The sequence below is a fragment of the Varanus komodoensis genome, unplaced genomic scaffold (genome assembly GCF_004798865.1).
Source record: "Varanus komodoensis strain SLA01 unplaced genomic scaffold, ASM479886v1 scaffold82, whole genome shotgun sequence".
In the NCBI taxonomy this organism is placed as follows: Eukaryota; Metazoa; Chordata; class Lepidosauria; order Squamata; family Varanidae; genus Varanus; species Varanus komodoensis.
In genome coordinates, this window is record NW_025336508.1 from 476,515 (window position 1) to 503,902 (window position 27,388).

The 27,388-nt window shown below is 64.3% G+C and overlaps 1 protein-coding gene across 2 annotated transcripts in view; it reads right to left on the reverse strand.

The window, feature by feature from the left end:
* Positions 1-365: 365 nt before the first annotated feature.
* The window catches only part of TP63 (tumor protein p63), an 88,190-nt gene continuing 61,167 nt past the window's right edge, over positions 366-27,388 (reverse strand). Inside the window, exons 4-13 of one of the 2 annotated variants that reach the window (XM_044456200.1) lie at positions 21,457-21,643; positions 18,445-18,560; positions 17,026-17,135; positions 16,445-16,569; positions 15,143-15,225; positions 14,107-14,243; positions 3,917-4,074; positions 2,872-3,016; positions 1,380-1,473; positions 366-662 (exon numbers count right to left, since the gene is read on the reverse strand). In XM_044456200.1, the coding sequence (XP_044312135.1) occupies positions 366-662; positions 1,380-1,473; positions 2,872-3,016; positions 3,917-4,074; positions 14,107-14,243; positions 15,143-15,225; positions 16,445-16,569; positions 17,026-17,135; positions 18,445-18,560; positions 21,457-21,643 (1,452 nt within the window). Of the gene's footprint in view, positions 663-1,379; positions 1,474-2,871; positions 3,017-3,916; positions 4,075-14,106; positions 14,244-15,142; positions 15,226-16,432; positions 16,570-17,025; positions 17,136-18,444; positions 18,561-21,456; positions 21,644-27,388 lie in introns of both variants that reach the window. The other variant, XM_044456198.1, reaches the window with a different exon arrangement.

Sequence of the window (27,388 nt, forward strand, 5' to 3'; positions counted from 1 at the left end):
GCTCTGTGCCAGGTCAGACCCGCCGCACTCGTGGGCGACGGGCGCTTGGTCCAGCAGAAGGAAGAGGGGGTAAGCGCCACCGCTGGGGAAAGCCGCGGGTCCCCGGCATCCGCCCTTCTCACAACGCGCAGTCCTTACGGAAGAAAAGCCACGAAGCACCCCTTCCTCCCGCACAGAAGCCGCGGCTCACGAGAAAGCGGGAACGGCCGCCCAGCCGGCGCCGTGGGGGGGAGCAGGCCTGGTGGGCTGGCCGGCCAGGCCTGTGGGGCCACGAGCCCTGGGGAGCCCGGGGAGCCCCGCGCTCCTCACCCCCCCACACGCCCTCGCAGGGTAGCGGGCCGCGGCGGCCCGTGGGGGGGGCGCCCTCACTCCCCCTCCTCCTTGATGCGCTGCTGCTTGTTCCGGCGGGCGTCCAGGTCGAAGTTGAAGTCGTTCCACTCGTCGCGGGGTGGGAAGGAGATGGTCTGGCGCAGGGTGAAGCGCACGGCGTCGATGACGCGCTCCCCCCGCGCCTCGCTGGAGCCCACGCTGACGGTGGAGGCGCCGCTGGGCGTGCGCAGCAGGTGGGGCGGCGAGGAGAAGTCGTGCAGCTGCCGGTGGTCCATGAGGCCCTTCCAGATGGCGTGGCGGAACTGCTCCGGGATCTTGAGGCTCACCAGATCCTGCAATCAGAGGCGGTTCGGCTCAGCGCAGCGCGCGGCCCGGCCGGGTCTGGGGACGCTCCCGCAGCCCGCTGCCCTTCCCGGGATGGACCGCTCCGGCTTTCCCGGCCGGCCACTCACTTCGGGAGCAAGAGGGCCCGGCCAGGTCCCGGAGGAAACGCAGAGCTCTCCTGCCCGAGGGCACGGAGCCGCGGCCCCCCTGCGCAGCAGCAGCAGCGGCCACAGCAAGCCCCAGCAAAGCCTCCGGGTTCAGGGCGCACAGCAAAGGGGGGGGGGGGGGGGGAGACGCGAGACCCTTCGGACCGTCCTCCGAAACTGCACAAGCCGCCCAGTGCCGCCGAGCGGACAGCGCAGGCCGGAGCGGGCGGACCTCGCAGCTCAGCCGGGCTGGGTCAGAAGCCTTCGCTCTCCTCCGAAGGGCAGCCCCAGCAAAGCTCCCGCAGCCGCTGCCGGAAATGGGGGCTCATGCCAGGAGAGGGGCGGGAATGCCCCTCCGGAAGCTGCCCCTCCCCAGCAGCGGCTTCCCAGCCGAGCCCACGCTTCTGGCCCCCTGCGCTGCCACGCTCTGGCCAAAAGCAGCTGTGGGGTAAGCAGCGCGATCCCGGTCCGAGGGTCCCCTGCCCCTCGTGGGAGGGGGCCCTGAGACGCCCCGGCGTGCCCCGGCCAAGCGCAGCGGGTGGGAGGGGCCCCGGGGGCGGAAGGGGGGCAGCTACTTACATCCATGGAGTAGTGCTCGATCTGGTAGATGCTGGTCAGCCCTTGCGCCGTGAAATAGTCCAAGCAGGAGGAGCAGCCCAGCCTCGCCAAGAAACTGCAGGAGACGGGGAGGGGGCAGCGAGAGGCGGGGGGGGGGGAGAAACGGAGATGAGAAGGGTCACCCGGACTGCAGCAGCCCCCACGTGGCAAGACCCGCACCAGCCCCCCGCTGCGCGAAAGCCTTGACACGGACAGACGGACAGACACACACCGACACCCCGGCCCCCCGTTCATTCCATCTGCTGCCAGCAGCAAAGCGGGGGTCGCGGGGGGGATGCCACCCGGGCGGGTGCGGAGGGGGCCACCCACCCCAGCCAGCGGCCCTCGAAGCCCGGCCCGCGCACGAGGAGAAGTGGGGCCACGGGGACCATGCAGCAGAGACGCGGCTGCTCAGCGGGCCCCCACACCAGCCCCTTTCCCTGTGCGATCAGGAAAGCCGAAGAACTCGTGGCTGGGCTGCCGGGGGGGGGGGGGCCCTGGGACACCTGGATCTGCGGCTTCGCTGGCGGGTGCCTGGCATCCCCCCCCCCCCAGAGCTTTTGTGGCTCACTCAAGTCTTTTGAGTGTTGCTTTCCGCAGCCGCAAAGCAATGCGTGGAAAAGCAAAGTAAAAACACTGCGCTTAAGGAAATGGAAGTGCAGGAAGGCGGACCAGGAACGGGCCAGCGGCAGCTCAGCCCCGAAAAAGCTGTGACAGCGCAGAAGGGAATCCGGACGGCCCGGTCCAGAGGAGGAAGTGGGGGGCAGGAGGGGGCCGGGGCTCCCGCCCAGCCCGGGGGCTGCTTCCCCAGCGGCAGGCTACCCCGCACGCGCAGCCGAGGCGCCCATTCCACGAAGCCACGGCGCATGCACTGAAGCCCGGCCAAGAGCAAAGCGGAGGCGGCGGTGCTGCAGGGATGGACCTCGTGCCTTTGCTGGCAGCTCGAGCCGGGCACAGCACCTCTGCGAGGGCTTCAAGGGCCCCCCGGGTCTTGACCGGGAGCCCCCCGGGGCTCCGTGCCACCTGCGGCTCCTGACCTGCCTCCCAGGGCAGCCCCACGCAGAGAGTTGTGGCAGCCAGGCCGAGAAGGCTGGAGCACGGCTGGCCCAGAGCGGAGAAACAGAGGGAGTCAGAAGGGGCCTCCCAGGTCATCTAGTCTGACCCTGGCTCCAGGCGGCTGCTTTGCCAGGAGTGCACGCGACCAAAGCAGCCGATGAGAGACGCTTCGCCCTGCAGCGTGCGCAGGGAGGGCGCGGCCCCGTCCGGGCACAGCCACCGCCTGCATCACACGCCTCCGCAGCCCCAGGGCGGCGGCATCCCCCAACCGGCCCAGGCCAGATCCCTCTCCCGGAAGGCGCAAGCAGGCGAGGAAGCGATGCAGCGAGGGCCGAGCAGTGGCCCGGCGTGTCCTGCGTGGCCCCGAGCCACGTGGAGAAGGGCCCACCCAGGCGAGCTGCGGGGCGCCGGCACTCACCTGACGATGCTGCAGTCGGTGGGGTAGGGAGGCGGCGGGGTGCAGTGGGACGTCGATGGCATGGAGAGGGGCGGGGGCAGCGTCTGCGTGGGGCTGAGCCCGTTCATGTCGCCCGCCATGGCCATGTGGGTCCCCATCATCGGAACTGCAGGGGAGTGGGGGGGGGGGAACCCTTAGGGGGGGGGAAAGCCCAGCCCCCCCCCCACCCCCCACACAGCCCCCCCCCCCGCTAGTCGGCCGCTTGCCAGGATGAGAGGCACCTGATGCAGATCTGGCATCTGGGAGCAAAGGTCCCTTGCACAGGACTAGGAACTTGCTGTGCTCCCTCTGTCTCCACAGCCTTCATGCTAGAGAGATCCCCTTCTCTCCAGGGACATGGCATCATCCTCTAGCGTGCCGGGGCCCTCCCCGGCAAGAGAAACGCCTTCCCTAACCCGAAGTTCCAGCCATGCGGGGCCAACGACACCCATCATCCTCAGCCAGCGTGGCCCACTCTGCGTGGAGTGGAGCCGCACTTCCGTGCGCTTCCCGAGGACGTCTGCGGCTGGGGAAGCCCTGAACTCTTCAGTCAATCTCTGGGCTTGCACAGGTCCCCGAAGGCCTTGGAGGGGGCCTTCGGGGGCTCCTGCTCCCCCCGAGGGTCCCGCCTGCCTTCCAGGGTGGCTAGAACATCTCAGCGAAGTGCTTGTGCCAGTCCTCTACTGTTGCCGGAGCGCAGGCAAAAGCATCCGCAGAATGTCAGGGGGCGGCTGCCCTGGGAAGGGCTTCCGGCAGTAACGGGGCAGCTCCCGAGCCCACTGGGCTTCGGTCTGGGCCTTCCTCCCCCCGGCGGCATCCTTGGGTCCAGAAGCCTCCACGAAGGCCTCCGGTGCGGGCCCACGGGATGCCAGGACGTGCCACGTCACCACCCTCCTCTGCGCAAGAGCCCTCCCCAAAGACCGGCTGAGAGGCCTGCCCGGCGGCCCCGTGGCCCCTGCCCAGGCCACCGGCCACGGCTCCCTCGCTCCCCACGGCCTCCCCCGGCCAGAGGGCAGGGCCCGCTTACTGTTGGCTCCCATGCTGTCGGGAATCGTGGTGGGCGTCAGGGCGTTGCGCTGCTGCGGGTTGATGAGCTGGCTGACGGAGGGCAGCTTGTTCATGCTGTTCATCTTGCCGAGCGGGGGAGAGCTGGACCCGTACGACGACGGAGACTGGATGGCGTTCCTGCGGCGAGCACCGGAGGGGAGGTCAGGGCCACGCGGGGGGAGCAGCGGCTCCCGTCCCGTCCCGTCCCGTCCAGGGCAGGCCGGGCGTCCCCGGCCACACTGGCTCAGCACCAGGGCGGGAAGCGGGCGTCTCGCACACCCTGGTGGCAACTCGGAGGACGAGGACTACCCAGATGGGGTCTGGTGGACAACCCCCCCCCCCCAGTTTGGAGGAGGGGTGGGGGATCCCACAGGCAGTTCTCTGGAGGCACATCGGAATAAAACCGTAGGGGGTGAATGCAGCGCGAAGGGGAAGAACCGCCAGGGCAGGCAGACGGCGGCATGTTGAAGGTGTGCCCCGAAGGACCGGCCTTTCAGGGCGGGCACACCAGCACCTCCGAGGCGCACGTGGGGAGAGCGACTCGCAACACAAGTGCCCGATCAGGTCAGGGATCCCCCTTAAGCGTAAAAATATTTATGTATCACATTTATGCCCCACCCCACAGTCTGCATCTCTCCAAAGGTTGCAAATGAGTTCCTTCCGAATGCAGCAAAAGGCAAAGAAAAATTTGCATCCTGGAAGAAAGCGCAGACAGAAACTCTCGCCTTGGTGAAAATTAGCCTAACATGGCACTTCTTCCAGCGAAATGGCTGGCAGAGACTGCGCATGTCTCACCAACTCATGTTGGAAAAATGCAAGTATTAGGAGAAACGTAGACAGAATTTCATATGGACTTGTTAAAAAACCCCAAAAGTCAAAGATCAACTTGAAATTGGGAAAATGAGATAAAAAACCCAAACCTGCCCAGCGGATCCATCCCTCCTTGCTCACTGAAAAGCAGCCTGCCAAGGAGACCGCCAGACGGGGACCCTTCTGCTCAGCATGCTGGTCTTCCACGGGGGGGGGGGGGCCCCCCCCTTGGGAGGGGGCGCCCGCCAGGGGGGGGGGGGGGGGGGGGGGCTCCGTGCAGCCGAAGGGGTCGCTCTCCTCAGTGGGCGAAGCGTTCCGGCAGCATCTACCCTGGGAGCGTCCGGCAGCTTTCCTGCCGCCCGCGCGCACATCTGGGGCCGCGAGAGAGACGAGCGAGGCGCCTCTGCTCACCAGCCGGGCCGGCAAGAGCGCCACGGCTGTGGGGGCGCTGTGGAACCCCTGCCAGGCCTGGCACCCGGGTGCGGGAAGTCCCATGCCCTGGGCACGCCCTGCCCAGGGCAAGTGGGGCGAGCAGCAAAGGGGCCCGCCCTGCCGAGGGGCAGCCACCCGAGGCCCCCTTCCCATGGACACCCCCGCGGCTCCAACGCATCTTGCAAGCGACTGCCCAGCACCAACCCTCCACGCGGGCAAACGGCAGGACACGGCCTCCCGAGACCTGGAGAAGCCAGCGCGACGCAGCGTTCCAGCCCTGAAGCTGCCCGGTGCGGGGTCAGGCCTGTGCCCCCGCCCCTTTGGCCACCTTGCTCGATGGCCCATTCCCCTGGACTTCGGCCCAGCCCTTGTCCCTCTCACTTGCCAAAAGCCGTTGGGCCGCACAGAGGCGGCCAGCACCATCCCGCGTGCCGGTGCCGTGCCGGTGCGCCACCCCGACCGACCGATCCACAGCCCTCCTGCGCCGTTTCACGCGGCAGCTGCCGCCTCTGCCAAGACTCTCCAGGCACCTTCCCCTGCGCACCAGCCGCGCAAGAAGAGCCCCGTGAAGCGGCCTTCTTGCACACGCGGCAGAGGCGCTCAGTGGACGCAGCCCTGCGCCCTTCACTGGGCCGCCGGAGGAGCGCGTCGCAGGCTTCCTGCCCCCAGGAACCGAAGGGCCGGGCCCCAGGACCAGTGCGCACCGTCCTGGACACGTGCTCTACGCAGAAGGGATGAGCAGCGGCAGGGGGTCGCCAGGGCAGGGGGCTGGAGGGCAGAGGGCAAACGCCACAGCCAGCCGGCCAGCCCTCGGAGGCCTCTGCAGGCACATGCTGCACACGGAAGCAGCACATTCCAAGAGGATGCTCTCCTGATGAGCCCTTCAGGAACCCACAAGAGTGTGTGTGTGAGTGTGTGTGTGTAGGGGGGGCTGTCCTTTCTCCCGGAAAGCTCTGCTGACTCGTTGCCACGGCCCTTTCCTGGGAAGCGAACCACCCAGCAGAAACCTGACCCAGGGAAGCCGCTGCAGGACGACTGGGAAAGCAACCTCACTTGGGGGCAGGTGGGTGCCCCCACGGCCCTCCCGGAGCGGCTTTCTCCCAGCGCCGCCCATGGCACACGGATGCTACAGGCGCCCTTTCCGTGGGGAAAAGCCCCCCGGGATCCTGGGGCTGGGGGACTTCCCCCGGGCAGAAAAGATCTCTGCAGCCCCCGTCCCCCCACCAGGGCCGGGCACTTCTCCCCGAGCACCTATGGCGAGCAAAAGGACGTGGCGGCAGCGCCTGGGGAGAGCCCTCCACCGCCGCCTCCTGCCTTCCCCGCGTCAGTCAGCCTTGGAGCGTCGTGGGAACCTGGGGCGCGCCGGACCGAACACCTGCGCCAAAAGCCCCGGAGCCTCCAAGTGGCTTCCCGGGGAACGGGTTTCCCACCCCCGATGCCCTCCCTAAATCCACCCCGTCTGGGAGGGAAAGTAGAGAGTAAAGAGCAAGCAGCAGGGCCAGGGCGGGCGTTCCTTTTGCAAGAGGGGAAGGAGAGGATCGAACCAGGGAGGGACAGGCAGGAAAGACAGAAGCCGGTGAGGGTAAAATCAAGATGGAAAAGTTTATTGGAAATCAGCACCACACGGTCAGAGAGGAAGACCAGAAAAGGAATCCAAGGGTCGCTCTCAGAAGAGTAGGAGCCCTTCTGGGGCGAATTGGAGGATGTGCTCGGTTCCCAGGTAAAGGCACCCCAGCTCTTCCCAGCATGCCCTTCTGAGACAACTTGGAATGCAAAGTGCAAGAGGAGCAACTGACAGCTAATGAATTCCAAGGAAAATTAGAATCCCTTTGAACCTGGGCCAAACTTGTGCACTTTCTGTTCCTGAAGTCTAATGAGGGTGCCTAGAAACACTCATACAGGCAGCCTCTTGGAGGCGTTGGCTACAGAATTTGGAAAGGGGTTTTGAGTTGCGTGCTCCTTGGGGCGGCTCCTCTAAGGAGATGTGGTGGGACCCCACCATGCCTGCGTTACTAAGACAAGACAACACGGGGCACGGAGAGCGAGTCTCCTATTTCGTGGTACTGACTTCCCAAGACGAAAGCTGCTCGAGGTCACACAGAACCAGAATCTTCCTGCAAACTGGCTCGCTTCTGCTGTCTGGGTCGCATCCCAGGAAGGTTCTGTGCACTGGCTGTAAGCAGGAAGGCAGGACCGTGAGCCAGGAAGTGCAACGCACAGCCGTGCGGAGCCTCGTTCCGGCCACCCTCCATCACGGGCTGCCCGCCCGGGCTCCTTTCACGGCAGGGTCCCGCTTCTCTGTGCCACGTACCAGGCACAGAGCTCCTGCGGTGCCTGACCTGGGAATCGCTGCTTGGCTGGCCGGGGCGGCTGAGCACTCACCCCAAGCACCAGGGGTCGGCGGGGTCGCCACCCTCTCTGAGGGGCTTGGAGGTGAGCTGGAGGAGCACGGACCTCCCCACCCCGCTGCAGCCGGGCCTTCCTCCCCAAAGAGCCCCTAACTGGCTGACGAGTGATTATAGACTGGGCTGACCCAACCGCGGGGAAGGGGTGGCCTTCTCCCCGCAAACGAGCCATCTGCCCGGCTGCCGAAAGATGCCCTCCACGCACGGAATCCGGCAGCCCTGTCCGGGCAGCAGGGCTCCGAGGGGCTCCTTTGGTCACAGCGGGCCAGACCTCCGAGTCAGGATCCGATTTTGCAGGATCCGGGGCAGAGACATGGCGCAAGCTTTCCGTGCTTTCCTCAGCGACCGTGTGGAAGAAACTGCCGCAAGGTCCGTGCTGTTATCTTGGCCCCTGCAGGGGAAGTGCACTGACACGATCCAGCCTCGCTCCTTATCGTGTTCGCATGGCTCCTCGGAAGCCGAACAGCCTGACCCCATTTTCAGAGGGGTACCGAGGCCCCGGGAGGGACCTCTGCTCTGCCGGGCATGCCTCACTGAATCACGGCACAGAAAGGGACCTTGCTCTGACTGCGCACCGAGCCCCTCTGTGACCTTTGGCGGTGCAACAGCCGGTTCAAGGCGACTCTGCCCGGCTGGAATCCATCAAGGCCGCAGGATGGGGGCTGAGCTGTGGCACTCGGCCGGTGCTGGGGCCAAGTCATTCCTAGCCTCGCTGACCAGGCTGGATCCCAGGAGTGGCAGGCGTGGCCACGACCAGCCTTTTGCTACGGGGGGAACCTCAGGGCTGAGCCCTGGGCAGCTCCCTGGGCTGGCCAGTGAGTGGCCCCCACGAGCTTCCAAGGGTTCCTTCGACAGAAGGCGGCAACGGCGTGCAAAGGCAACGCCGACCAGGTGGGGGAAACGGCTTCGTGGCCCCTGACCTGCTCCGAATGCCTGTCTGCCCAGCAGAAACACGACTTTCACGTCTATACATATCAATAGTCTCTGACCAACACTAAAAGCGTTTTCAGCTGTACAGTGGAAATAACCTCCCGGTCATCAGCTGCACTGCTGCTTTAACACATAAACACACATCTTTAAGTTAGGCCTGAAGACTTGAGCCCAGCTCAGAGAAGTTATTCTGATTATTTCGATTTTCTCGGTGGTTCTTTTGCACATATCGCAAAGGGATGCCCGAAGGCCCGGGCTGCTACAAGGCAGGAGGTTCCAGACCTGGAAGCGCTAAGTCTACGGCTGCGGGGCTGCTCTTCTGGCAAAAGCGCCATTCCATGCACAAGTCTCTCGCCTGCCCGGTTCCGATCAGGCCGTTTGGCTCGGCAACAGCCCTCCCGCTTACGATCAGGGAGCAGGGCAGCTCCCCGTGCCCCTGTGCGACTTGTGGGCAGGCGGAAGGGCCTGGGGGGCTGGAATGTGTGAGAAGGGCTTCGTTTCTCTGGGGGGCTCCCTCCGTGTGTCCGAGAGCTCGCTCCTGAAGCACGCCGAGAGGAAGCTGCACGGAAGGAACCAGAGAGGAGAGCAAGTGAAAAACGGAGGCCGACTGCATGGCGACGGAGAGGAATGCCTTCATGATCACGGAGGGGAGAACTCCCCGGAAGGACCTGTGGCTGGGCAGCGGGGAGGGCAGGGCCCCCCGTCCTGCTGGCGGCACGTTCCAGTCTCTCCGGCCCGTAACTGGAGGGGGGAGTTCCCTGGAAAGATGACTGCGGGGCCCAATCCTTGGCAGAAAGCAGACCAGGAGACCTCGGCCTCTCTCCTTCTAGGGCTGACTGCTTGGCGACCCGAGGCAGGTCAAGCAAGGGAGCCACCCCGCAGCGCAGAGCAAGGCCGCAGAGCGCTCCTCCACGGGCTGCGTGCCGGCCACTGATCCGGATGACTTTAAGGGGGACTGGCCCAACCTGCGGAGGCGGCAGCCGCGGAGGCATCCCAGCCTAGCTCTGATGTTGCCTTGAGGATCAGAGGCACGTGCCGTGGGGCACCCGGTGCTGGAGAGCACGGGGGGAGGCCACCGATCCACTCTTGCCCCACTCGGGCATCTCCCGTGGGTGGTGGATTGGGCCCTGTGCAAGCAGAATGCTGGGCTGGATAGAGCCCAGGGCCTCTCTTGCATTCCTAATCCAGGAATTTATTCGTTCTGGGGGGTTTGTGCTCTGTTTGACTGTCTCTTGCTCGCTGCAAGCCGTCCAGGGAGCCAGACGGCTCTTGCGGCCATCGATAAAAGCGTGCGGTAAATAAAGAACGGACCCCGGAAAAGGGGGGGGGGGGGGGGGGGGGGGGGGGGTCAGGCCCTAGAAGGCTGCACTGCGAGGCTACTGGGGCCAGCACGGTGGGTGCCAAGTGGCCACGGCCTGCCCAGCGCTTTGCTCGCTACCACGAATCCGAGAGGCGGCCGGACACGTCGGGCCTCGAGAGTTCTGGGCTCCCGCAGCCGCTGTGCGTTTCAGCACAAGGCCATTCTGATCCCAGCAGCCCACTCAGGAGCAGGGCCCCAGCGGACCTTGACGGGCCGAAGCCGCGCAAAGGCGGTCTGACCGTTCGGGGAAGGGACGCCGGCCACCGCGTCCGACCGACTTCGAACCACAGCGTCTGACGCGGTCCCCTCGCAACGGACCGGGTGCCGTGGGGCAGGGGGGTGAAAGCAGCCTCTGAACCCGCCCCCCCGTCCTATGGGCTCCCGGCCCTGCTGCCTTCCGGAAGGGCCCCCTTCCCGGGGCAGCTTCCCCAGTGATCATGGAGGCATTCGAGGGGGGGGGGGCAGGAGCAAACCATGCGGAGCGAGCAGGCACGCGAGGAAGGCCAGCCAGGCAGGCAGAGGAAAGGGCGCGAGTGAGCCGCCAGCAGCGGGCAACAGCACGCTCTCCTGACAAGGGCTGGACTGCAACTGGCCATGCCGGCTGGGGATCATGGGAACTGCCGTCCGACATGCATCTGGCGCCGGCTGTTCTTCAGTTTCCAGCTGCGAAAGGCCGTTTCCCAGGGCTTCACTCGGCCCTCTTCGAACCCCAAGCGAACACAGCACGAGGCACCCGGACCCAGCATTCGAGGCAACGGGGCAGCTTGTGGGCCAGAGCGCCCCACCGAAGCCTCGTGCTCCCCATGCAGGGGGCTCCTGGCCGGACCACCCGCGTCTCACGCCGGCCGGCACGTGCCGCCAGGCCGCGCCACCTGCCGAGGTCGCACGCAAGATCCGGCATTCCGAGAGCACGACTGCGTGGAGACGCGGCAAACGCCACCACGTCCAGTGGGGCCGAATCCCAGGCGAGTGGGCACAGGCTGCAGCCTCGACCTTCCAGAGGAGACCCCGACCTGGGTGGGCTGGGCATCCCGTCCTGTTGCCATACACGGATCGGTCACTCTGCTGGCGACAGGATTTTCCGAAAACCACCCATCAGATCGGTTAGTTCTTAACATGCCTTACCGGTCGATTGCAGGGTGCAAGCACGCTTTTAAAAACCCTCTTATAATCCTGCTTAGTAATCGTCAGGGAGGAAGTGCAGCTACTTCCACACCAATCCCTGCCTAGAGGAGTCCGCGGAGTGGCCAAAGGCGAGGGCCCGTCCTTTTGGACAATGTTCCACGGATGGCCATCTACCCGTTTATGGAGCAGAGGCGGCACACGGAACTCAATTCACGGCACTGCCGAGCGTTTAGTTCGGGGGGGTCCGTGGCTGGTCCAGGGAAGGGACGGCAGGAGCGGCGACGGTGGGATTCGGCGTGGAGGCGGGAGCTGGAACGAAAGCAGCTGCCGCCAAGAGCACAGCAGAACGGCAGTGGTGTCTACAGGCGCAGCTGCTCGGCGTTTTGGCCCGGAAAACCGAAATCAGAGAATACTCCAAAGCAACCGAGCGTGATTTGAGGTTTGTCGTTAGAGAACTGTTGGATTTACGACCAGGATTGGTTTGCTTAGTGGGTGTGAGAAGGGATTTTGGCAGCGGCGCTTCACCTTGGGACTCTGGGTTAGGGCAGTTCTAGATTCTACCCAAGTTCTAGAGGGGCATAAAAATGGTATCATTGAGCTTCCAAAATTCTGGTTTTGGTCTGTCTTGTTTTTATGATGTACTGGATCTACTTTGAGGATCCCGGTGGGCTGAAAAGCAACCCAAAGTATTTTTGAGTAAAATAAATAAAGTAACTAGGCCAAATTTCCTCGCAAATTCAAATTTCTTGCACTCAGAAAAGTTTTTACAGAAACCTCATTTTATAGGAACCAATTCCTCTTGCCTGCAGAGGAGGACAGAAATCTAGTTTCAGATCTCAATGTGATCATGAAAGTTGTCAAGATGGAAAAAGTCGAGGGCAAGAAGAAGAAGAACAAGGCGAATAGAGCAAAGGCCAAAAAGGGAGATGCTGAGCCCAGCTCTGGCACAGCCGCCCCCAACATTACGCCGCCCCCCCACCCCCCCGGATGCAGTTCTTTAGTTAAAGGCTTTTCTTTAATTCCTAGCTGCGAAAGGTCATTTTCCAAAGCATTTCTCCAATTCCTCTTCTAGCCCCAAAGTGCACACAACGATAAGCGCTCCGACACACAATTCCAGGCGGCAGGGAAAGTTACTGACTTAGATGACCCTGTCCCCCAAAACTGGACAGAGCAGGGACCCTTTCCTGTGCGAGGCCCCGCCGGGCCAGGACGCTGCCAACGCCGAGGAGTGGTCGAGTGCCACCCCCCCCCCACGGCCTGAGCTGCCAGGGCATCCGAACGCCACCCTTCGTGGCCTGCGGCTCAAGCGCCTGACGCAAGCCTCTGATCTGGGCTAAAGCTCGGGAACAGCGAGGGCGCGGAGCCATCCCGGCTTCCTCTCTCTCCCTTGACCCACCCGGCTGCGTTCGCGTTGCTGACGGTGTGTGCAACGCAGGCTGACAATTAATTGCACAGTCTTGCGCAGCCGTACGTCTCTTATCGAGAAATAGCCACACGCACACAACTTCAGGGAGGAGACAGAGAAGGGAGTGCGGTGGAGGTCGTGGTGCCATTTTTGTTGGGTGTTTGCTTTCATCCTCCCCGCAAACCCCGTAAAAATCAGCGTCAAGAAAGCAGAGAACAAAAGGAGGAGGAGGAAGGCGAGGGGAGGGGAGGGGAGGGGAGACTATGGGAGGGAGAAATGCAACTCAACAGGTTTGGCCGTTTGAAGGCCCCTCCTACCAGCAAAAGCTGCTCCATCTCTAGCCTGGGACACACGTGTCCTTCTAGCACATGGAAACACATGGCAATCGCTCGGAGGACCGGGTAAAAACTGTCGGAGGACAAAGGGGCCCTGGAGGACGACTGCCCAGCACGGGGGCCGGGGTTCCTCCAGCGCGGCAGACCTTAGCGTCCTGACAGCGCCCACGCACATGAGCCGCGGGCGAAGCTCAGCCACAGGCCCGCTCGAGCAGAGGGCCTGGAAGGAGGGCTGCCGAAGGAAGCGCCCCCGACTAAGCAGCTGGACCGATCTGCGGCGCGGGCACCGGCGGCCGGGGCCGGCTTCCACTTGGAACAAACGAAACACGGGTTTGCCGGCCCGGAGAGCCAAACACAGCCATTACGCCAAAGCGATTCTGCCAGCAGCACCGGACCTTCATTTACTTCCATGTAACTCTGCTCATGAGACCCCCCTTTTTACTGACCCCCCTGCTTTGGGGGGTCTTCCAGGCCTGGAGTGGGCTCGAAAGCCCCCCACAAAATGCAGATGGAGCCTCTCCTGGGGAACCTGGCAAGGGCCGTGGGAGTGGCCTGCCTCTCCAATCTGGGGAAGCGGCTGCAGAATCCGTGGCTTGTGGGCTGAGCTGGGAGAATCGGGGGCTCCCGCGCAGACAAAAAGGCGCCCCAGGGCGCACGGGCAGGGCCCAGACACCTCTACCTGCCCCGGAAAACCTTGCCGCCGCTTCGGCCTGCAGCTCGGCGGAAGAGGAGACTCGCCACACGCAAAAGCCCGGATCCAGCCCGCGGCATCTCCGGACCGGGGCGGGGGGTGCACCCCGGAGGGTCTCCACCAGTTGGTGAAGGCGGGCGAAGCAGACTGACGGCCTGGCTGGGCCACGGCGGCTTCCCCTCCTCCGAGAGGGACAAGCCGCCGCTCCTCTGGGGAATTCGGCAGCAATTCTGCACCGCTCCCACCCGAGCGATGGCTCGAGATCGGGATTCTGGGTCTGTCTTGGCAGCTTTTCCATGTGCTGCTGCCGGTGCCATGCTTGATTTTATTTCGGCGTGGGCGTTATGGGGTGTTCTTCTCTGGTTTGCCATTTCCAACTACTGGAAAAGCCGCATGCATGCATGCCAAGAACAAAATCAAGCCAAACACAGCCCACCGGGTGCCGAAGAGGCCGCCCGGTTGGAAGGCAACTGCCGAGGTTCAGCAGGGAATTCTCAAGCTTCACTCCACAAGAGGCTAGTCCTCAAGACACAAGCAATCCCGGACAGCCATGCTCTGTCAGGCGCAGCCAAGGTGCAGAGGGTGCGCCCGACATGCTGCCCCGGGGCGGGGCCCCTGCGGCTCCCAGAGACCCCCCGCCCGCCCCCCAGCCCCTCCCGGCCCGCCCGCGGACTCACTGCTTCTGCAGCAGGTGCTGGTGCTGCTGGTGCTGCTGCTGCCGGTAGGTCTCGATCGTGTGCTGCGGAAGGTACTGCATGAGCTCCAGGGACTCCTTGATCTTCAGCAGCATCTCGTAGGTCTCCCGGCCTCGCACCTGCGCAGCGGGGAGAGCATCACGGGCCGTCAAGAGGCGCTGGGGCATGCGGGCGGATCCAGGGGGCAGCCTGCCCAGGAATTCAGGCTGCCCGGCGCCCCCCTCGATCGGCTATGGAGGCCGAGTGGGGGGCCCATGGAGCACGAGGCTCTCGGAAGCGCCTGGCAGTGAATTCCCCCAGAGCAGTGGCTAAGGGCACGGCCTGGGACACGGGGCCCCGAGCTCCCCTGGGGCCAGCTGCCAACCCCGGCCTGCCTACCTCACAGGGCTGCTGTCCTGAGCAAGGAGAGGAAGAGGACCAGGTAAACCCTCCTGGGCTCTGGTCTAGGGAAGCAGGTGGGACAGGGGAGGGATCGGGAATAAACATTCCCCTCTGGATGTGGGGAGGCCTGCTAGGCACCAGGGTCTGGGGAGCAGAGCCGCTGGGGCTCCCACATCCTGCCTGGGGGCTCCTGTGGGAACCTGGGGGGCCACTGGGAGGACAGGATGGGTCTGATTCTGCATGGCTCTTCCAGGTCCTTCATTCTTCTGTTCCGAACCAGCGGAAACCAGAGGTTTGAACACAAGAGCGCGGGAGAAGGGTCCGAGCAGCCTCGGTAGCTGGACACTGTGGGGGCTGCCGCCAGCCCCCCCCCCCCCTTGCGCACCAGCATGCGGGCAGCGTCTGGGAGCAGGGGCGGACCTGCCCCACTGCGCCAGATTCTGGAGGTGCTCCGCGCATCCGGTCCCCCCCAGCGCTATGCTGGACTCATGCGCCCTCCCTGCTGGCCGGCCCTGACCGACGGCGAGTCAGTGGGAGAGGCTCTCAGTGCTTCTGAGCAGGCACGAGCGGCCTGTTGATGCCAAGTCGGCCCAAGTCACTCTGCACATGCCCCAGAGCCACGTGGCGCGGCACTTACGGGCAAGTACAACAGCTCATCGTCCGGGGTGCGCCGTTTCTTGACGGAGGTCATCTGGATGCCGTGTGTGCTTTGCCGGAAAGCTGTCGAGAAAAGGGGCAACGGCCACGTTCAGCCCGGCAAACGGCCCTGGCAACCCCCCGGCGAGAAGGGCTGCTCCCTTCACGGGTCGGGGGCGCATCTGGTGGGGTGTCCGAGTGCGATGCGCAACGTGTGCTTCTTAAATGCATGCGAACCACTAACCCCACAAAGGGCCATATGCCCCCAGAGATGTCCTTCCGGAGGAACCTCAACCCAGGATGGGCACGAGGCCCGAAAAGCTCCCCACCGAGAGAGCCGGGCCGAGGGCGCCACCCTGCGTGCCACGCGATTGGACAGGCCGTTCGCCAAGAGGGGGCTTGGGCCGGAGCGAGGGCTCCGCTGCCCGTCCGTGGGGCCGCGCCGGGGCTTCCGTCAAGAGGGAACCTCCGCCTGCCTCGGCCCACAGCTCGGAGGGTCGGCCTTCCTCCGAGGCAGCCAGGAGATGGAGCAGGGCACCCCCGGCACGCACACCGCGAGCGCGGCGGCTGAGCGACGCGCGAACCCCAAAATTAAATCGGGGTGGGGGGCAGAGCCACGGGCCGCGTCCAGTTCCCAATCCGAGCACGTTGCATTCGGTGCTTCTCCCACCCGAGCCGAAGGCAAGTGACGGGACACGCGCGGCGCTAACGAACAGCAGCCTTGCGGCACTGGATGGAAGCGGGTCCTTCGTCGTCCCGTTTCCAGCAGTGGCCCAGCCAGGAGCCCCGAGAAAGTCCCTCAACCTTGCTGCCCCCCGCAGCACCCCCTGAACATGGCAGTTCGGCCGAGTCATCCGACATCCCGTCACCTCCCGAACTAGGCAGGTGTCAACCTTCCCAGCTCTGTGCATTTATCGGGACCTAAATAACGGCTTCACGGAGACCCTCCCATTTCTGTGGAGGGGGGAAGGCGCTGCTCGGCACCGAGGCCGGCCCGGTGGCTCGCCGAGGACGGCACCACCGGTTCCTCCGAGGGGCCCGACTGAGTCTGCCCCCCGGGTGCTAATGCCCAGCAGCTGCTTCCTGGGCCGCCCAATTCTGCAAGCCCCTCGGTCACCCAGGGCAGCCCGCCCTGCCCTCCGGGGTTCTGGCAATCCTGGAGCATGCGCACTCCACAGGCGCCCCGGAGGCTGCCCTCCCTCCCCCTGCTGCAGGGGGCTGGGCGAGCCGAGCACCTGCGCGCCCATCACCCAGCCGGAGCCTGGAGCGGCTCCCGCGCCTGGCTACTTACGGCGCTTCGTACCATCACCGTTCTTTGTGCTGTCGGAGACCTGCTGCTTCCGGATGCTGTCCTCGTCCGCCTTGCGGTCCCGGCCGGGGCACGCGCAGATCCGAGCCTCGAAGCACCGGCGGCCCAGCACCTGCCCACTGAGGACGCAGGAGAGGGACATCCGTGAGCTCACAACCGGGGGAGGCTCTGGCCCTCGGGGGGCACAGCCGTTTCGCAGGATGCCTGGGAACCACCCTAAGTCTAAGCCTAAGCCTAAGCGAAACAGGATCTCTGGCAGGTCCAGCTCCCCTTCCCTGGAACTCGGACTGGAAGCCACACTCTGCCCGGCCCACGCGAACCCCGCACACCGAGGGCTGGCCGTTCCGAGCTGTGCCTAACAGAGGGCTTAACGCTGCCAGCCGCTGCCCGTGCAGGCCACCCTTGGCAGGGGCACGGCTGGTTGGAGCCCCCGGGACCTCCCGCCCCCGAGGCCGACCGCCCTGCCTTCCCCAGGTGGTGGCACCCGGTGGAGAAGTACAGGCTCGGTTTCCCAGCGCCCTCCCTGCCCAGCGCGGCGGAGGCGGCTGCCGCTCGCCACAGCGCCCGACACTCACTCTCGCGTCTCGAGGGTCACAATGATGAGGATCGGGCGCCGGTTCATGCCGCCCACGCAGCTGCTGTTGCACATGAAGTTGTACAGAACGGTGGTGAACTCCGTGCCAACCTGGGGGAGAGAACGGGCAGTGGGTCCGGCTGAACGGAGGGCAGCCCTGCGACCGGGGAACGCGCCTGATGCCCACACAAGGCCGGAGGCGTCTCGCCTCTCCTCCCTCCCCCCGCCCCTTTCCAAGGCCATCTGGTCTAGGCTGCTGGTCTATCTGGGCTACTGGCCCGGGGGGGGGCGGGGGGCAACCCCAGGCCCATGGCTCAAGCGAGGCCTTCTTGGGATCCCAATCTGGACTTCCGGAGTTTTCCAGGGGGGTGGCCCTCTTTCTCCTGGCCATTTGGTGGCTTTCCAGCCTTTGCATGTCAAAGGTAGCGAGAGAGAGGAACGCCTCTCCTGCAGCTTCAAACTAAACTATGCTGCTGTGGTGGCCCGGCCCTTCTGCCTTGGGCCACACGCCGGGCCAGAGGTGCCCCGGGAGCGTCTCCAAGTCCGAACGAGCGCTGGCACCCCGCTCGGCCTGGCACAGCCAGCCTTGACCGCAGGAGGTCTCCCGGCCTGCCTTCCAGTTCCTCCGATGCTTCAGGATCAATTAATATGCTTCAGGAGCTGAAGTGCTGTTAAGATAAACTGCTCCTTTCAAGAAAGGGAGGAAAACCCGAAAGCAATGCAAAAACACGCTGGCGAGGGAAAGAGAGGGGCCCCTTTGATGCCCGTGACCCATGAGCAGCCCGACTGCCTGAGCTCAGACTGGGCTGCCACAGCGGGCAGGGAAAGCGGGCACGTGCACAACCGCCAAAACCGGGACATGCGCCTCACGCCCCACAAAGCACCGGGCCCTGTTCTCGTGCCAGCCTTCACTTGATCGACGGATTGGAACTCATGCAGTGAATCAAGGCTTTTAAGAAATCGAGTGCCTATTGCAGGATATTATTATTAATTGCACTTCTATGCTGCCCAAGAGCTGATGCGTTCCGGGCAGCAGCGCAATTGATAACACGCCAGTGTAAAACCGGCATACCAGTAAAAAGTCTTTAACGTGTCAGTAGAAATTTAAAACTGAATTTTAACAATGTGAACACCTGGGAGAGGCTCATCCAGCTGGGCCTGTTTAAGCAGCTGCCCGCATCTCGCTGCCCTGTGCGATCGGCCCCCGCTTCTTGGGACTCAAAGCTGGGCAAGCTCCGGGCACGTGGGAGCAGAGCATGCCGACGTCCCGCCACAGCAGCTCACCACTGCAGGGGCCACTGGGACCCCGCTCTGCCCCCCTTGAAAGGGCAGCGGCCCCTTCACTCCGGAGCAGCCCATCTCCTTCCCCAAGCGTCACGTGGCTCCGGGGGAGTCCCAGGGCCCTCCTGGCGCAGCTCACCTGGGGCGGCTCGTACGGCACGAGGACGCTCTGCCTCCCGGTGATGGGGTCCTCCACGTACTGGGCATGGCTGTTTCCTTCCACCCTGATCAGGTGGCTGGGAGGAGCCATCTGGCCTGCAAAGGTAGGAGGGAGACAGCGGGGTCAGCGTGCAAGGCAGCCCGGCCGACTTCAGGGGGCAAGCCGGCTGCACGGCCCGGAACAGGGGCGCTCACAGCAGCTCCTCCCTCGAAGCCGCTTTGTCTCCAGGCTTCTTTGGTTTCCTAACGGCTCCCCAATTCTGAGGGAGGCGCTTCAGAAGAACCCGCACGGCGGTCGTGCCCACTGCTCTCCGCTCGCCAGCACCTGGTGTCCTTCGTGCGACGGGGAGGGCACCGCTCTCAAGCAAGCAAGCAAGCAAGCAAGCAAGCAAGCAAGCAAGCAGGCAGGCCGGCCGGCCGGCCAGCCGGCCGGCCTGCTCCTGGCAGGTCCCCCGGACACCCGGGGGCTCCTCGGACTCCTTCACCCGATGACGCAAACAATGCCAGCAAACTCTCAGGCCCTAAAGGCACCACGTTCTCAAGTGGCTTCTAAATGCGCTGTCATTTCCCGCTGGAAAGGAAAGTCGGGGAACAGCAGGAGGTGGGAAGCCATCTTAATCTGCACAGGCAACAGGAGAACCGCATGAAGTGCCAGATTCTCAGCTGGACCAGAGCGGGCCTCGTGTCAGATTCTGCACCCCAACGCAGCCCTTTCCAACCTGAGCACTTGCAAGCAAGACGATCCTCCCCTCTGAAGGCATCCTGACATGCCAGCGCGCTCTGATATGGCTGCAGACAAAACGTGAAGATGCAGCCACATCAGACCCGTCCCCCCACCCTGCAACAGACGCACATCCATTCGTAATGCAGCCGCCCAAGAAGAGCCCGAGCGGAGCCGCCCAGAGGCCTGTCCACCCGCCAAGGGGAGCAACCCCGTGCCTGGGGCAGCTGCGGGAGCAAGGGCTCCCTGCCACCCATGTTCCCCAGCAGGCGGTGCGGCTCGGCAGACTGCCACCGGCACCCCAGAGAATACACTGGCTTCCCTCCAAGCCTTCGCCCACGCCCCTTCCCGGGGTGCTGAGGCCTCCCTGCGGCAGCACGTGATGCCCGAGTGCTTCTTGCGGCCCCAGGCATTAAGAGGAGTGCTGAGCATTTCCCCCAGCCCGAACCTGAACGGGCAGCGCCGACTGTGTCGTGAGCGTAACTCTGTCCTCGCCGCGGCCACAGGACGGGAAAAAAGTGCGTGACTGCACCACGCGTACAAAGGCAAGGCAGCGCCTTCGCCAGGCTCAAAGGACGGGGAGACAGGGCTGCGAATCGGCGCCAGGCAGCGCGCGAGGGGGCTACAGAGTCACGTCGCATTTGCGAAATGAGGGGCGGAGGGGACGAGCGCCCCTCCGCCTGCCCCGCGTGGGACTTGATGCGCTCCTGCGTTTTGTTCACACGGGAAGAGAGCGCATTTCAAACCGAAAAAGCCCCATTTTGAAAGAGCAAATGGTAAACACACGCAGCCCCCCCCCCCACTGAGCAAAGCAGGAACACTGAAAAGTCAGGCTCCAGTTTGAGTGCAAATGCACACAACAATCTGCAAACATCTGGCGGGGGGGGGGACTTGTCCTCCCCGCTGCATCCAGGGTTTGCCTCCGCCGTGGACTTAAAAGCCTCTCCTTGAAGGCAGATCCTGCAGGAGAACTGACTGCCCGGACCCCTGCATTGCAAATGCTCACAACAGCTCTAAGAGTGACCTTGTGGCTGCTGTGCGTGTGAAAACACAAGAACCCACGCACTGGTGCTAGGTCACGCCTGGCTACGGCCGCCGCCTCTTTCCCTTCCTGGCGTGGCTGCAACCACTGAACATCGAGCTGAGCTCCAGCGGAAATGGTGACTTTGCCCCAAGCTCCCAGCTTAGTTGGCCACATTATCAAACAGCGCACCATCCTGGAATCTCATTAAAACAGGGTGGATGCAAATCAGTGATTTAAAAAAAATAATTACAAGATCAGATTTTAAAAATGTAAACTGGATTTCTGATTTGAATTGGGTTTTTAAAAATAAAATGCTCTCTGAAAAAAAAATCTATCTAACAATAATTTTCTCTTTAAAATACATTAGGCCCAAAGGTTAATCATCATGAAATAAGGATTAGTCTTTGATGATGTGGCATGAGGCTGTATATTCATGCAATGGCTAACGTTTTGGTAAATAAATTCCATTAATCCATTCACAATGCCCTGCTCTTCCAGAGGCTTCCATAAGAATGGATGTGCGCATGGTAGGCGTGTCACAAGCAGAGCCAGCTGGAGCCAGGGGTAAGACTAGATGGCCCAAGAGCCCCTTTCGGATTCGCTCTGTTTCTAGGTTTCTATTCTTGGGCAATTTTTCTATCTAGACAAAATCTATGTCTATCAGCACAGATGCTTGTTTTGCAGTGCTCAAAACTGTGGATTTGGGTCTGCAGGGATCACGTGACTCTTCCTCTCAGCCAAAATGTTATTAAGTAAACATACAGCGTCGAGAAAAAGACCTCAGCCCTACGGTTCCTTTGCAAGTCTATGTACACAGAATCAACCCTACCTCGTAAGTGCCAAGTTTCAAAAGATGCAGTGAATAGAAGAAGGTTGCTGGGAGTGGAACAGATCTGCGCAAGAGCGGGAGGGGCAAGCGGCAAAACTGAAAGTGACCCCTCCGAGCGGAACACCCCACATGTCGTTGGGTCTGCTGTGTCCAGCCTGAGGTCCCTCCTATTATGCTTTCCCCGGAGGAAATATGGGAATGTCTGAAGGATGCTCCTCCGCCCTCGGATACGGCGGACGTGCGAATTATGCAGACAACCATGACTGACACCTGGCCTTGCTGACCAGCGACGAGACCGAGTCCGCCCTGCGGCCAGCCCTGGCTGGAGCACGGCAGGAGGCAGCCGGCGGAGGGCGAGGAAGGTCCGGTCCAGCCTCCCTGGCTTCCCAGCGCCCTTCGCAGGCGCCGACCCACTCACCTTCGTTGAACTCCCGGCTGAGCTCGTGGTTGGGGCAGCGCTTCACCACCTCTGTGACGTGCTCGGCCTTCTTGTACACGGGCATCGCGCGGATGACGGCGCCCTGGGGCGGGGGGGTCATCACCTTGATCTGGATGGGGCACGTCTTGGCGATCTGGCAGTACAGCTTCTTCAGTTCCGTGGAGTACTAGTCGAAAGGCACAGGAGAGAGGCGGGGTCAGGCTGCGGCTGGGGGGGCGGCTCCCAGGGGGCCGGGGGCCGACACCCCCCCCCGGAGCGCTGGGTGGGGGAAGGCCCCGCGAGGGGCTGGGGAGCTGCAGGGCCCGCGGAGCTGCCTCCCTCCCAGGCGGGCGCTCCTGCCAGTGCCCACCGCCTCTGCCTCTGCCCCCGCGGGAGAAAGCGTGGGCGCCTTGGGAGACCCGCGGGCTGCTTCCAGTCTGCGGGTCCCCCGTGCCGCCCGCTCGCACGCCGCGGGGCACTGTGGGATGCCTCGATGGAGAGCCGCCCTGCTTTTTAAGAGAAGAGCGCTGCGTGGGCACTCGGCGTCCTCGGATGCCGGCTCTGACCCGTCTAGCATCCAGCAGGGCCACGGGTGCTATTCACACTCTCTCTCTCTCTCTCTGTCTCCTTTCTTATCTCTCCCCCCTTGAGGCTGACCAGGGGAATGAGGCAGGAAGCCGAGCCGGGGGAGCCGCTTCCCCCTCGCTGTGCCCAGCCCCCCTACTCCAGGGTCCCGAGTCTCCGAAAGCAGATCTGCCAGGTACCTGAGACGCATGCTGAGAGCCAGCTAGCCCGGCCGGGCTCCGCTGCACTGAGAAAGCCCCCAGTCCCGCGAAGCCCCTTCCCTTGCGCCTCCTGGGCTACTGGCACGCAGTGGCCTCCCCAGTGCAGCCCCCTGCCGCTCTGGCCAGGCCACGGCAGCGCCCTGCTTGCACGGCGAGCCAGCCCAGTCCCAAGGGCGAAGGGCGGGGGCCGCAGCGAAGCAGCCGGCCACGGCGTGTCCCCGAGTCGTTCGGCCCAGAGCCATCCCTGGGCCCAAAAGGCCACCGAGGAGGGAGCGAGGCTCAGGCCTGGCCCAGTCCCAGCCGCCCAAGGCAGCCCCCAGCACATCCGAGCACAGCAAGTGCCCTGCGGGGAGGCCCATCCTGTGCAGCACCCTGCACGTGAGGGCAAACCGGCCCCATGGAGTCCCCCATGCTGCCCGGCCCACCGTGCCTGAGGAGTTTGCGGCAGGCAACCAGACGGAGGGGGCTGAACGGGGCAGGCGGAGGAGCGGAAAGGAGGCCTCAGCGCTGCCACGGCCCCCGCGGATCAGCTGCAGGCCAGCTGTGGCCCTCCAGAGGCCCTGGCGACGGCATCCTTCCCCACCGGCCATGCACTGGACGGTGCCCACACAGTCTACAAGCTCAGTTCATAAGGACTAGAAACATGGCGAGGATAGAAAAACAGCTCTGGCTCCAGTATGGAGTTTTTCGCAGTTGCATGACTTGGCATCCCAGGAGCCTCCATCCACGCGCCCCACCCGCCAGCCCGTCCAAGCGGGTCAACGGCTCAGTCGCTGCCGGCTGCCTCCCCAGGGGAAACCCCCTGGCGCCCCCCTCGCCACGCAATCGCTCCCCAGGCACACGAGCCACCTGCCTGCTTCAGAACCGCCCGCGAGGGAGCCTGCCGCCGGGCGCCATCCCAGCTACGCAAGAGCTCTGCGGGAACGCACAGGTCGCATCCTGTCCGCGAAAGGTGCTCCTGGCAGGAGGGGCTGGGCAGGCGGGCGGGAGGGGAGCGCCGGGAGGGATCAGCCACGGATTTGGGGGGGGGGCTTTCTTGGTGGAATGGGTGGGAAGGCATGAATCAGGAAAATTAAAAGACACCCCCCTGCAGATTGCACGAGTGTCTGTTGCTCACTTATCCACAAACATTCCACCCCCCCAGTGCAAAAATGCGCGCACACCCCTTCCTGCCCATGCCCCCCCCATTGAAGCCAGCCCAGCAAGCAGCACTGCAAAGATCTGAGCCTGAAAGCCCTTTGCAAGGCGACAGTGTCCGATTGTGCAACCGCTCTGCTTTCTCGCGCCCGCAGGCGAGGGATTATGCACACAAAAGATTTATACAGCCTGCGGAAAGAGGAGTGTGCCAAGCCAGGCAGACTTAGAAAAAAGGAAGAAAGAAAAGAAAACCAGATTATTGCAACACTCACTGCGAACAGCAAGCTGCTTGGAAAAGGTTCGCCCTGCAGAATACGGTCGCCCAAGATTCTTAATCAGAAAGCTCTCCTGATTAACACGAATGTCACTACTAGAACTGCAGACTGACATTTTAGCAAACTCACTTGGACAAAGCCAGCAGACGGCTGTGTCTTAAGCATCCTGGACCAAACCAGACTCGAGTGGCCTGCAGGCGGGAGTGGCCAGCACTCGGGTCCTGCCGAACCACGGCCGCGAAGCAGAGGGCCTCCCCTCGTACGGCCCGTCCCGTCCGCGTGGTCTACTCTGCCTGGCAACGGCCCGCCAGGGAGGGTCCGAGGCCCGGGGGTCTCTCCTGGTGCTGGCCCATCCTCTGCGCCCGCCTCACCAAGGAACGGACGGGGGAGCCGCCAGTATGCCAAGCCACCTTTCCATCCACGGCGCGGCAGGACTCTTCCATGGGCATTCCCAACTATTCCGTGGGCATCCCGTGCCTCCCCACCCCCTCCTTGGTGCTCTCAGGCACACCGTTCCCGGGTCGGCCGAGGTCCGCTGCGGCCTCCTCTGCCCCGATCACACGGCTTGCAAGGAACACGAGGAGCAGCAGCGTTCTGGGGGCCCTGCTCGCCCTCCCCACCTGCCCGCGGAAAGCGGCCACAGCAGCGCGTGCCATCGGCACCCAGGCGAGCGGGCGCAGCCCCCCCACCCCGCACGCACGGGCCGTGCCGGGCACCCTGGGCGCACAGCTGCCCGATTCCCCCCCGCCCCCCTGCTTCCGCCCTCCCACTCCCTCCTTTGGGCCTCTCGACAAACGCTTTCAAGGGCCGGCCAGCACGGCGCGACGGCCGGCCGTCCTTGGCTCTTTGCTTTCGGAGCAAGAGCGGCGGACGAAGCGAGGCGCTCCGCTCTCGGCGTGCCGGCCTCTTTTCCCCAGAGGCGCCCGTGGGCCCAAGAGCCGTGGCCATCGACGGGCGGGCTGTGCGGACCACCCGGTGACCCGGGCCCACGACCCAGGACGGGTCCCCTGCCTCAAGTCCAGCCCAGGCGGGACCTCTCGGTCCGAGCAGCCCCTGCGCTTGGACTTTTGCCGGGGGAGGCGCCCGCGTCGGGAGCCAGGGTGTCCTGCAGGCGCCAAGAGCCAGGCGGGCGCCGCGTGGACCCGAACGCCGCCAGCGCGCCACCCGGACACGGAGGTGGCGGCCCGAGAATGGGCACGAGGGACGAATCGGGTGTCGCGCGCAGCGAGGAATCTGGTCTCTCTGGGGGCGAGCCACTCCCAGTTTTGCGGTGGGACCACCCACTTGCTGTGCTCCAGCCTGGCTATCTCTGGGGGGGAGAGGGGGGTGGTCTAATTTGTCTGTCTACCTCTGCGAACAAAGCACACTTCTGCTGACCACACACCAGGATACGGTGAGCTGTGTGGGGGGGGGGGGGGGGGCTCCAGGTTCCACCCCCAGGCCTGGAGGCGAGTGGGCCACCTCAGTGGCAACTGGGCTACCACTGGCAGCAACGAGCCGGGATGCATCCACAAGCCCCTGGATCGAGTCTCACGCCCTCCACGGAGCTCGGAGCCCCACGCGGCCCCCTCCGCCTCCGGACTCCCTTTCTCTGGCTGCTGCAAAGACGCGTCACACCCTGTCCTACAGTCAAACACTCACATACCATAAGAAATCACCCCGTGTTTATTTAAAATATTTGTGCCTATCTTTCTTATTTAAGGATGACTTTGTGGGGCTTACAACAACTGCTTAAAGAGTAACTCGCAACAAAAGGGAGAAGACAAGAGAGCCCGCGGGGCGAGAGAGGTGGGGGCCGTGGGTTCCAGTCCCCCCCCCCAGCGATGAGCCTCCCTGGGCGAGGGTGGGCCAGGCTGGGGCTCCAAGCCCCTCCTCCCTCGCAGGGCTGTTGTGAGCATCGGGCGGAGAGGAGGCGGCGCTTGCAGGCTTCCTCGGGTTCCTTGCGAGGGGGAAGCCGGCGGGATGGAACTGCAATGCGACAAGAAGAAGAAAGGGAAGGCGAAGCAGAGGAAGGAGTATGAAAAGCCAGGGCTCTCTGGGGGTACGGGGCACATGCAACTCTCTGGCTGGCTGGGCTGTCAGGGGAGTGGCCACCCAACCCCCTGAAGAGGGCCAGGCCGGGAGGCTTCTCCAAAGGAGCGTGGCCAGGAAGGGGCTCCAAGGTAGCAGCCACGGAGCCGGTACCCCGCCGTGTCTCCCCACAGGCAGCCCAAAGACCGGCAGGGGGCAAAGCAGGCCCCTCCAGGTGGCCATGTGCAAGCAGGTCTCTTGCAGAGAGCACTCCTCTGCCGATGTGCAGGGTGGCCCCGGCGGTGGTCACAAGAAGGGACTAGAGCGGAACGGCAGCCTTACTAAGCAGCGCTGTGACTGCTAACTGCATCAGTGACCAGACAGGAATGCAACCCACGAAATGCAGCTCCACGAGGGGGACGCCGGGCCAGGGGTGCCAGAGTCACCCAAAGGGACAGGTCCCGGGAAGGGGCGCATCCGGATCGGCTGAGGCACAGCCTGCACTGCGCCACGGAGCGAAAGAGCGCGCCACCGATCTCGCCCGCTCTGCCACGCTCCCAACACAAAGGCGGTCCGTTCCAAGAAGCGGCCCGGGCGTGCCAGGACGTTGTGCCCTCCGAGGACTGCCCAGAAAGCCCGAGCCCACGGCTGGCCCACGTCCCCCGCCCCCGCGCTCACTCCGCCGGCAGCGTCCCGGAAGGGCTGCTGGGCGAGCCCCGAAGAGCCTCCCACGCCATGCACCATGGCGAGCCCGGCCACCGGCCGCCTGTTGCCGCCTGTCAGCAGTGGGGATGAATTACCTGTGCCGGGGCTGGGAGCGGCACATTCCTCCCCAGCCGCGCCCACGGAGGAAGCTGACATCAGGCGTGCCGGGCCCCCGGAGCCGTGCCGGCACAGACCGCAGCGGGGGCAGGGGAGGGGAAGGGGCGGCCCTGCGAAAACCCCAACCGAGGAGCGCCAGGGAGCGCCACCCCGCTTCCTCCGCGCGCTCCGGGAAGGGCGCGGCTCACACCGCGAGGCCGGACCGGGGCGGCAGCCGGCTGCACGTTTCCAGGGTTGGCCCATGGGCCAGGGAGGGGCAGCAGAAGCGGCCCAGCGGGATGAGGAAACGTAGCCTCCGGGAGCAGCTCCCGAGCAGCGGCTCCCCGCCCTCCACCCGCTCCCGGAACCCCTTCACCCACCTTTGCCGCGCACGGCGGAGGAAAATCTTCCCTGCGCAGCCCAGCATGCGCCCACCGAACAAACGGGAAGGTGCATGCTCAGCGCAAAGGGATGACGGAGCTCAGCGGAAAGAGCCCGGGCACGGCCAGTGCGCGGGGAGGAGCCCTCGGCGTGCCGCGCCCCACGCGATCCTCTCACGCACAATCTGAGGGCGGCAGCTCGTGCCACTCCAGTGCGCGGATCGCCCAACGAAGCCGCAACCGGTCTCTGGACAGAAGGCCAGCAAGTCAGGGAGACGTCACCGCGTTTCTGCACGGAAGAGCACCCCGCTGCGTGGGCCCCCACCAGGCACGGGGGAATCGCTACCCCCACTAGCAGAGCATGCTCTCGCGCCTTGCATCTGGCAACGGATGCACGCGCTGTGCATTGCCCGGAGGCGAGGGTGAGCAACGCGTGGCCCGTGCCCACACGTGGCCCTCTCCCCCTCCGTGGCTGAGCCTCGGTCAGCCCTCCCCACATCCCCCCAGAGCCCAGCTGAGCAGCTGTGGGGCGGGAGACGGCCAC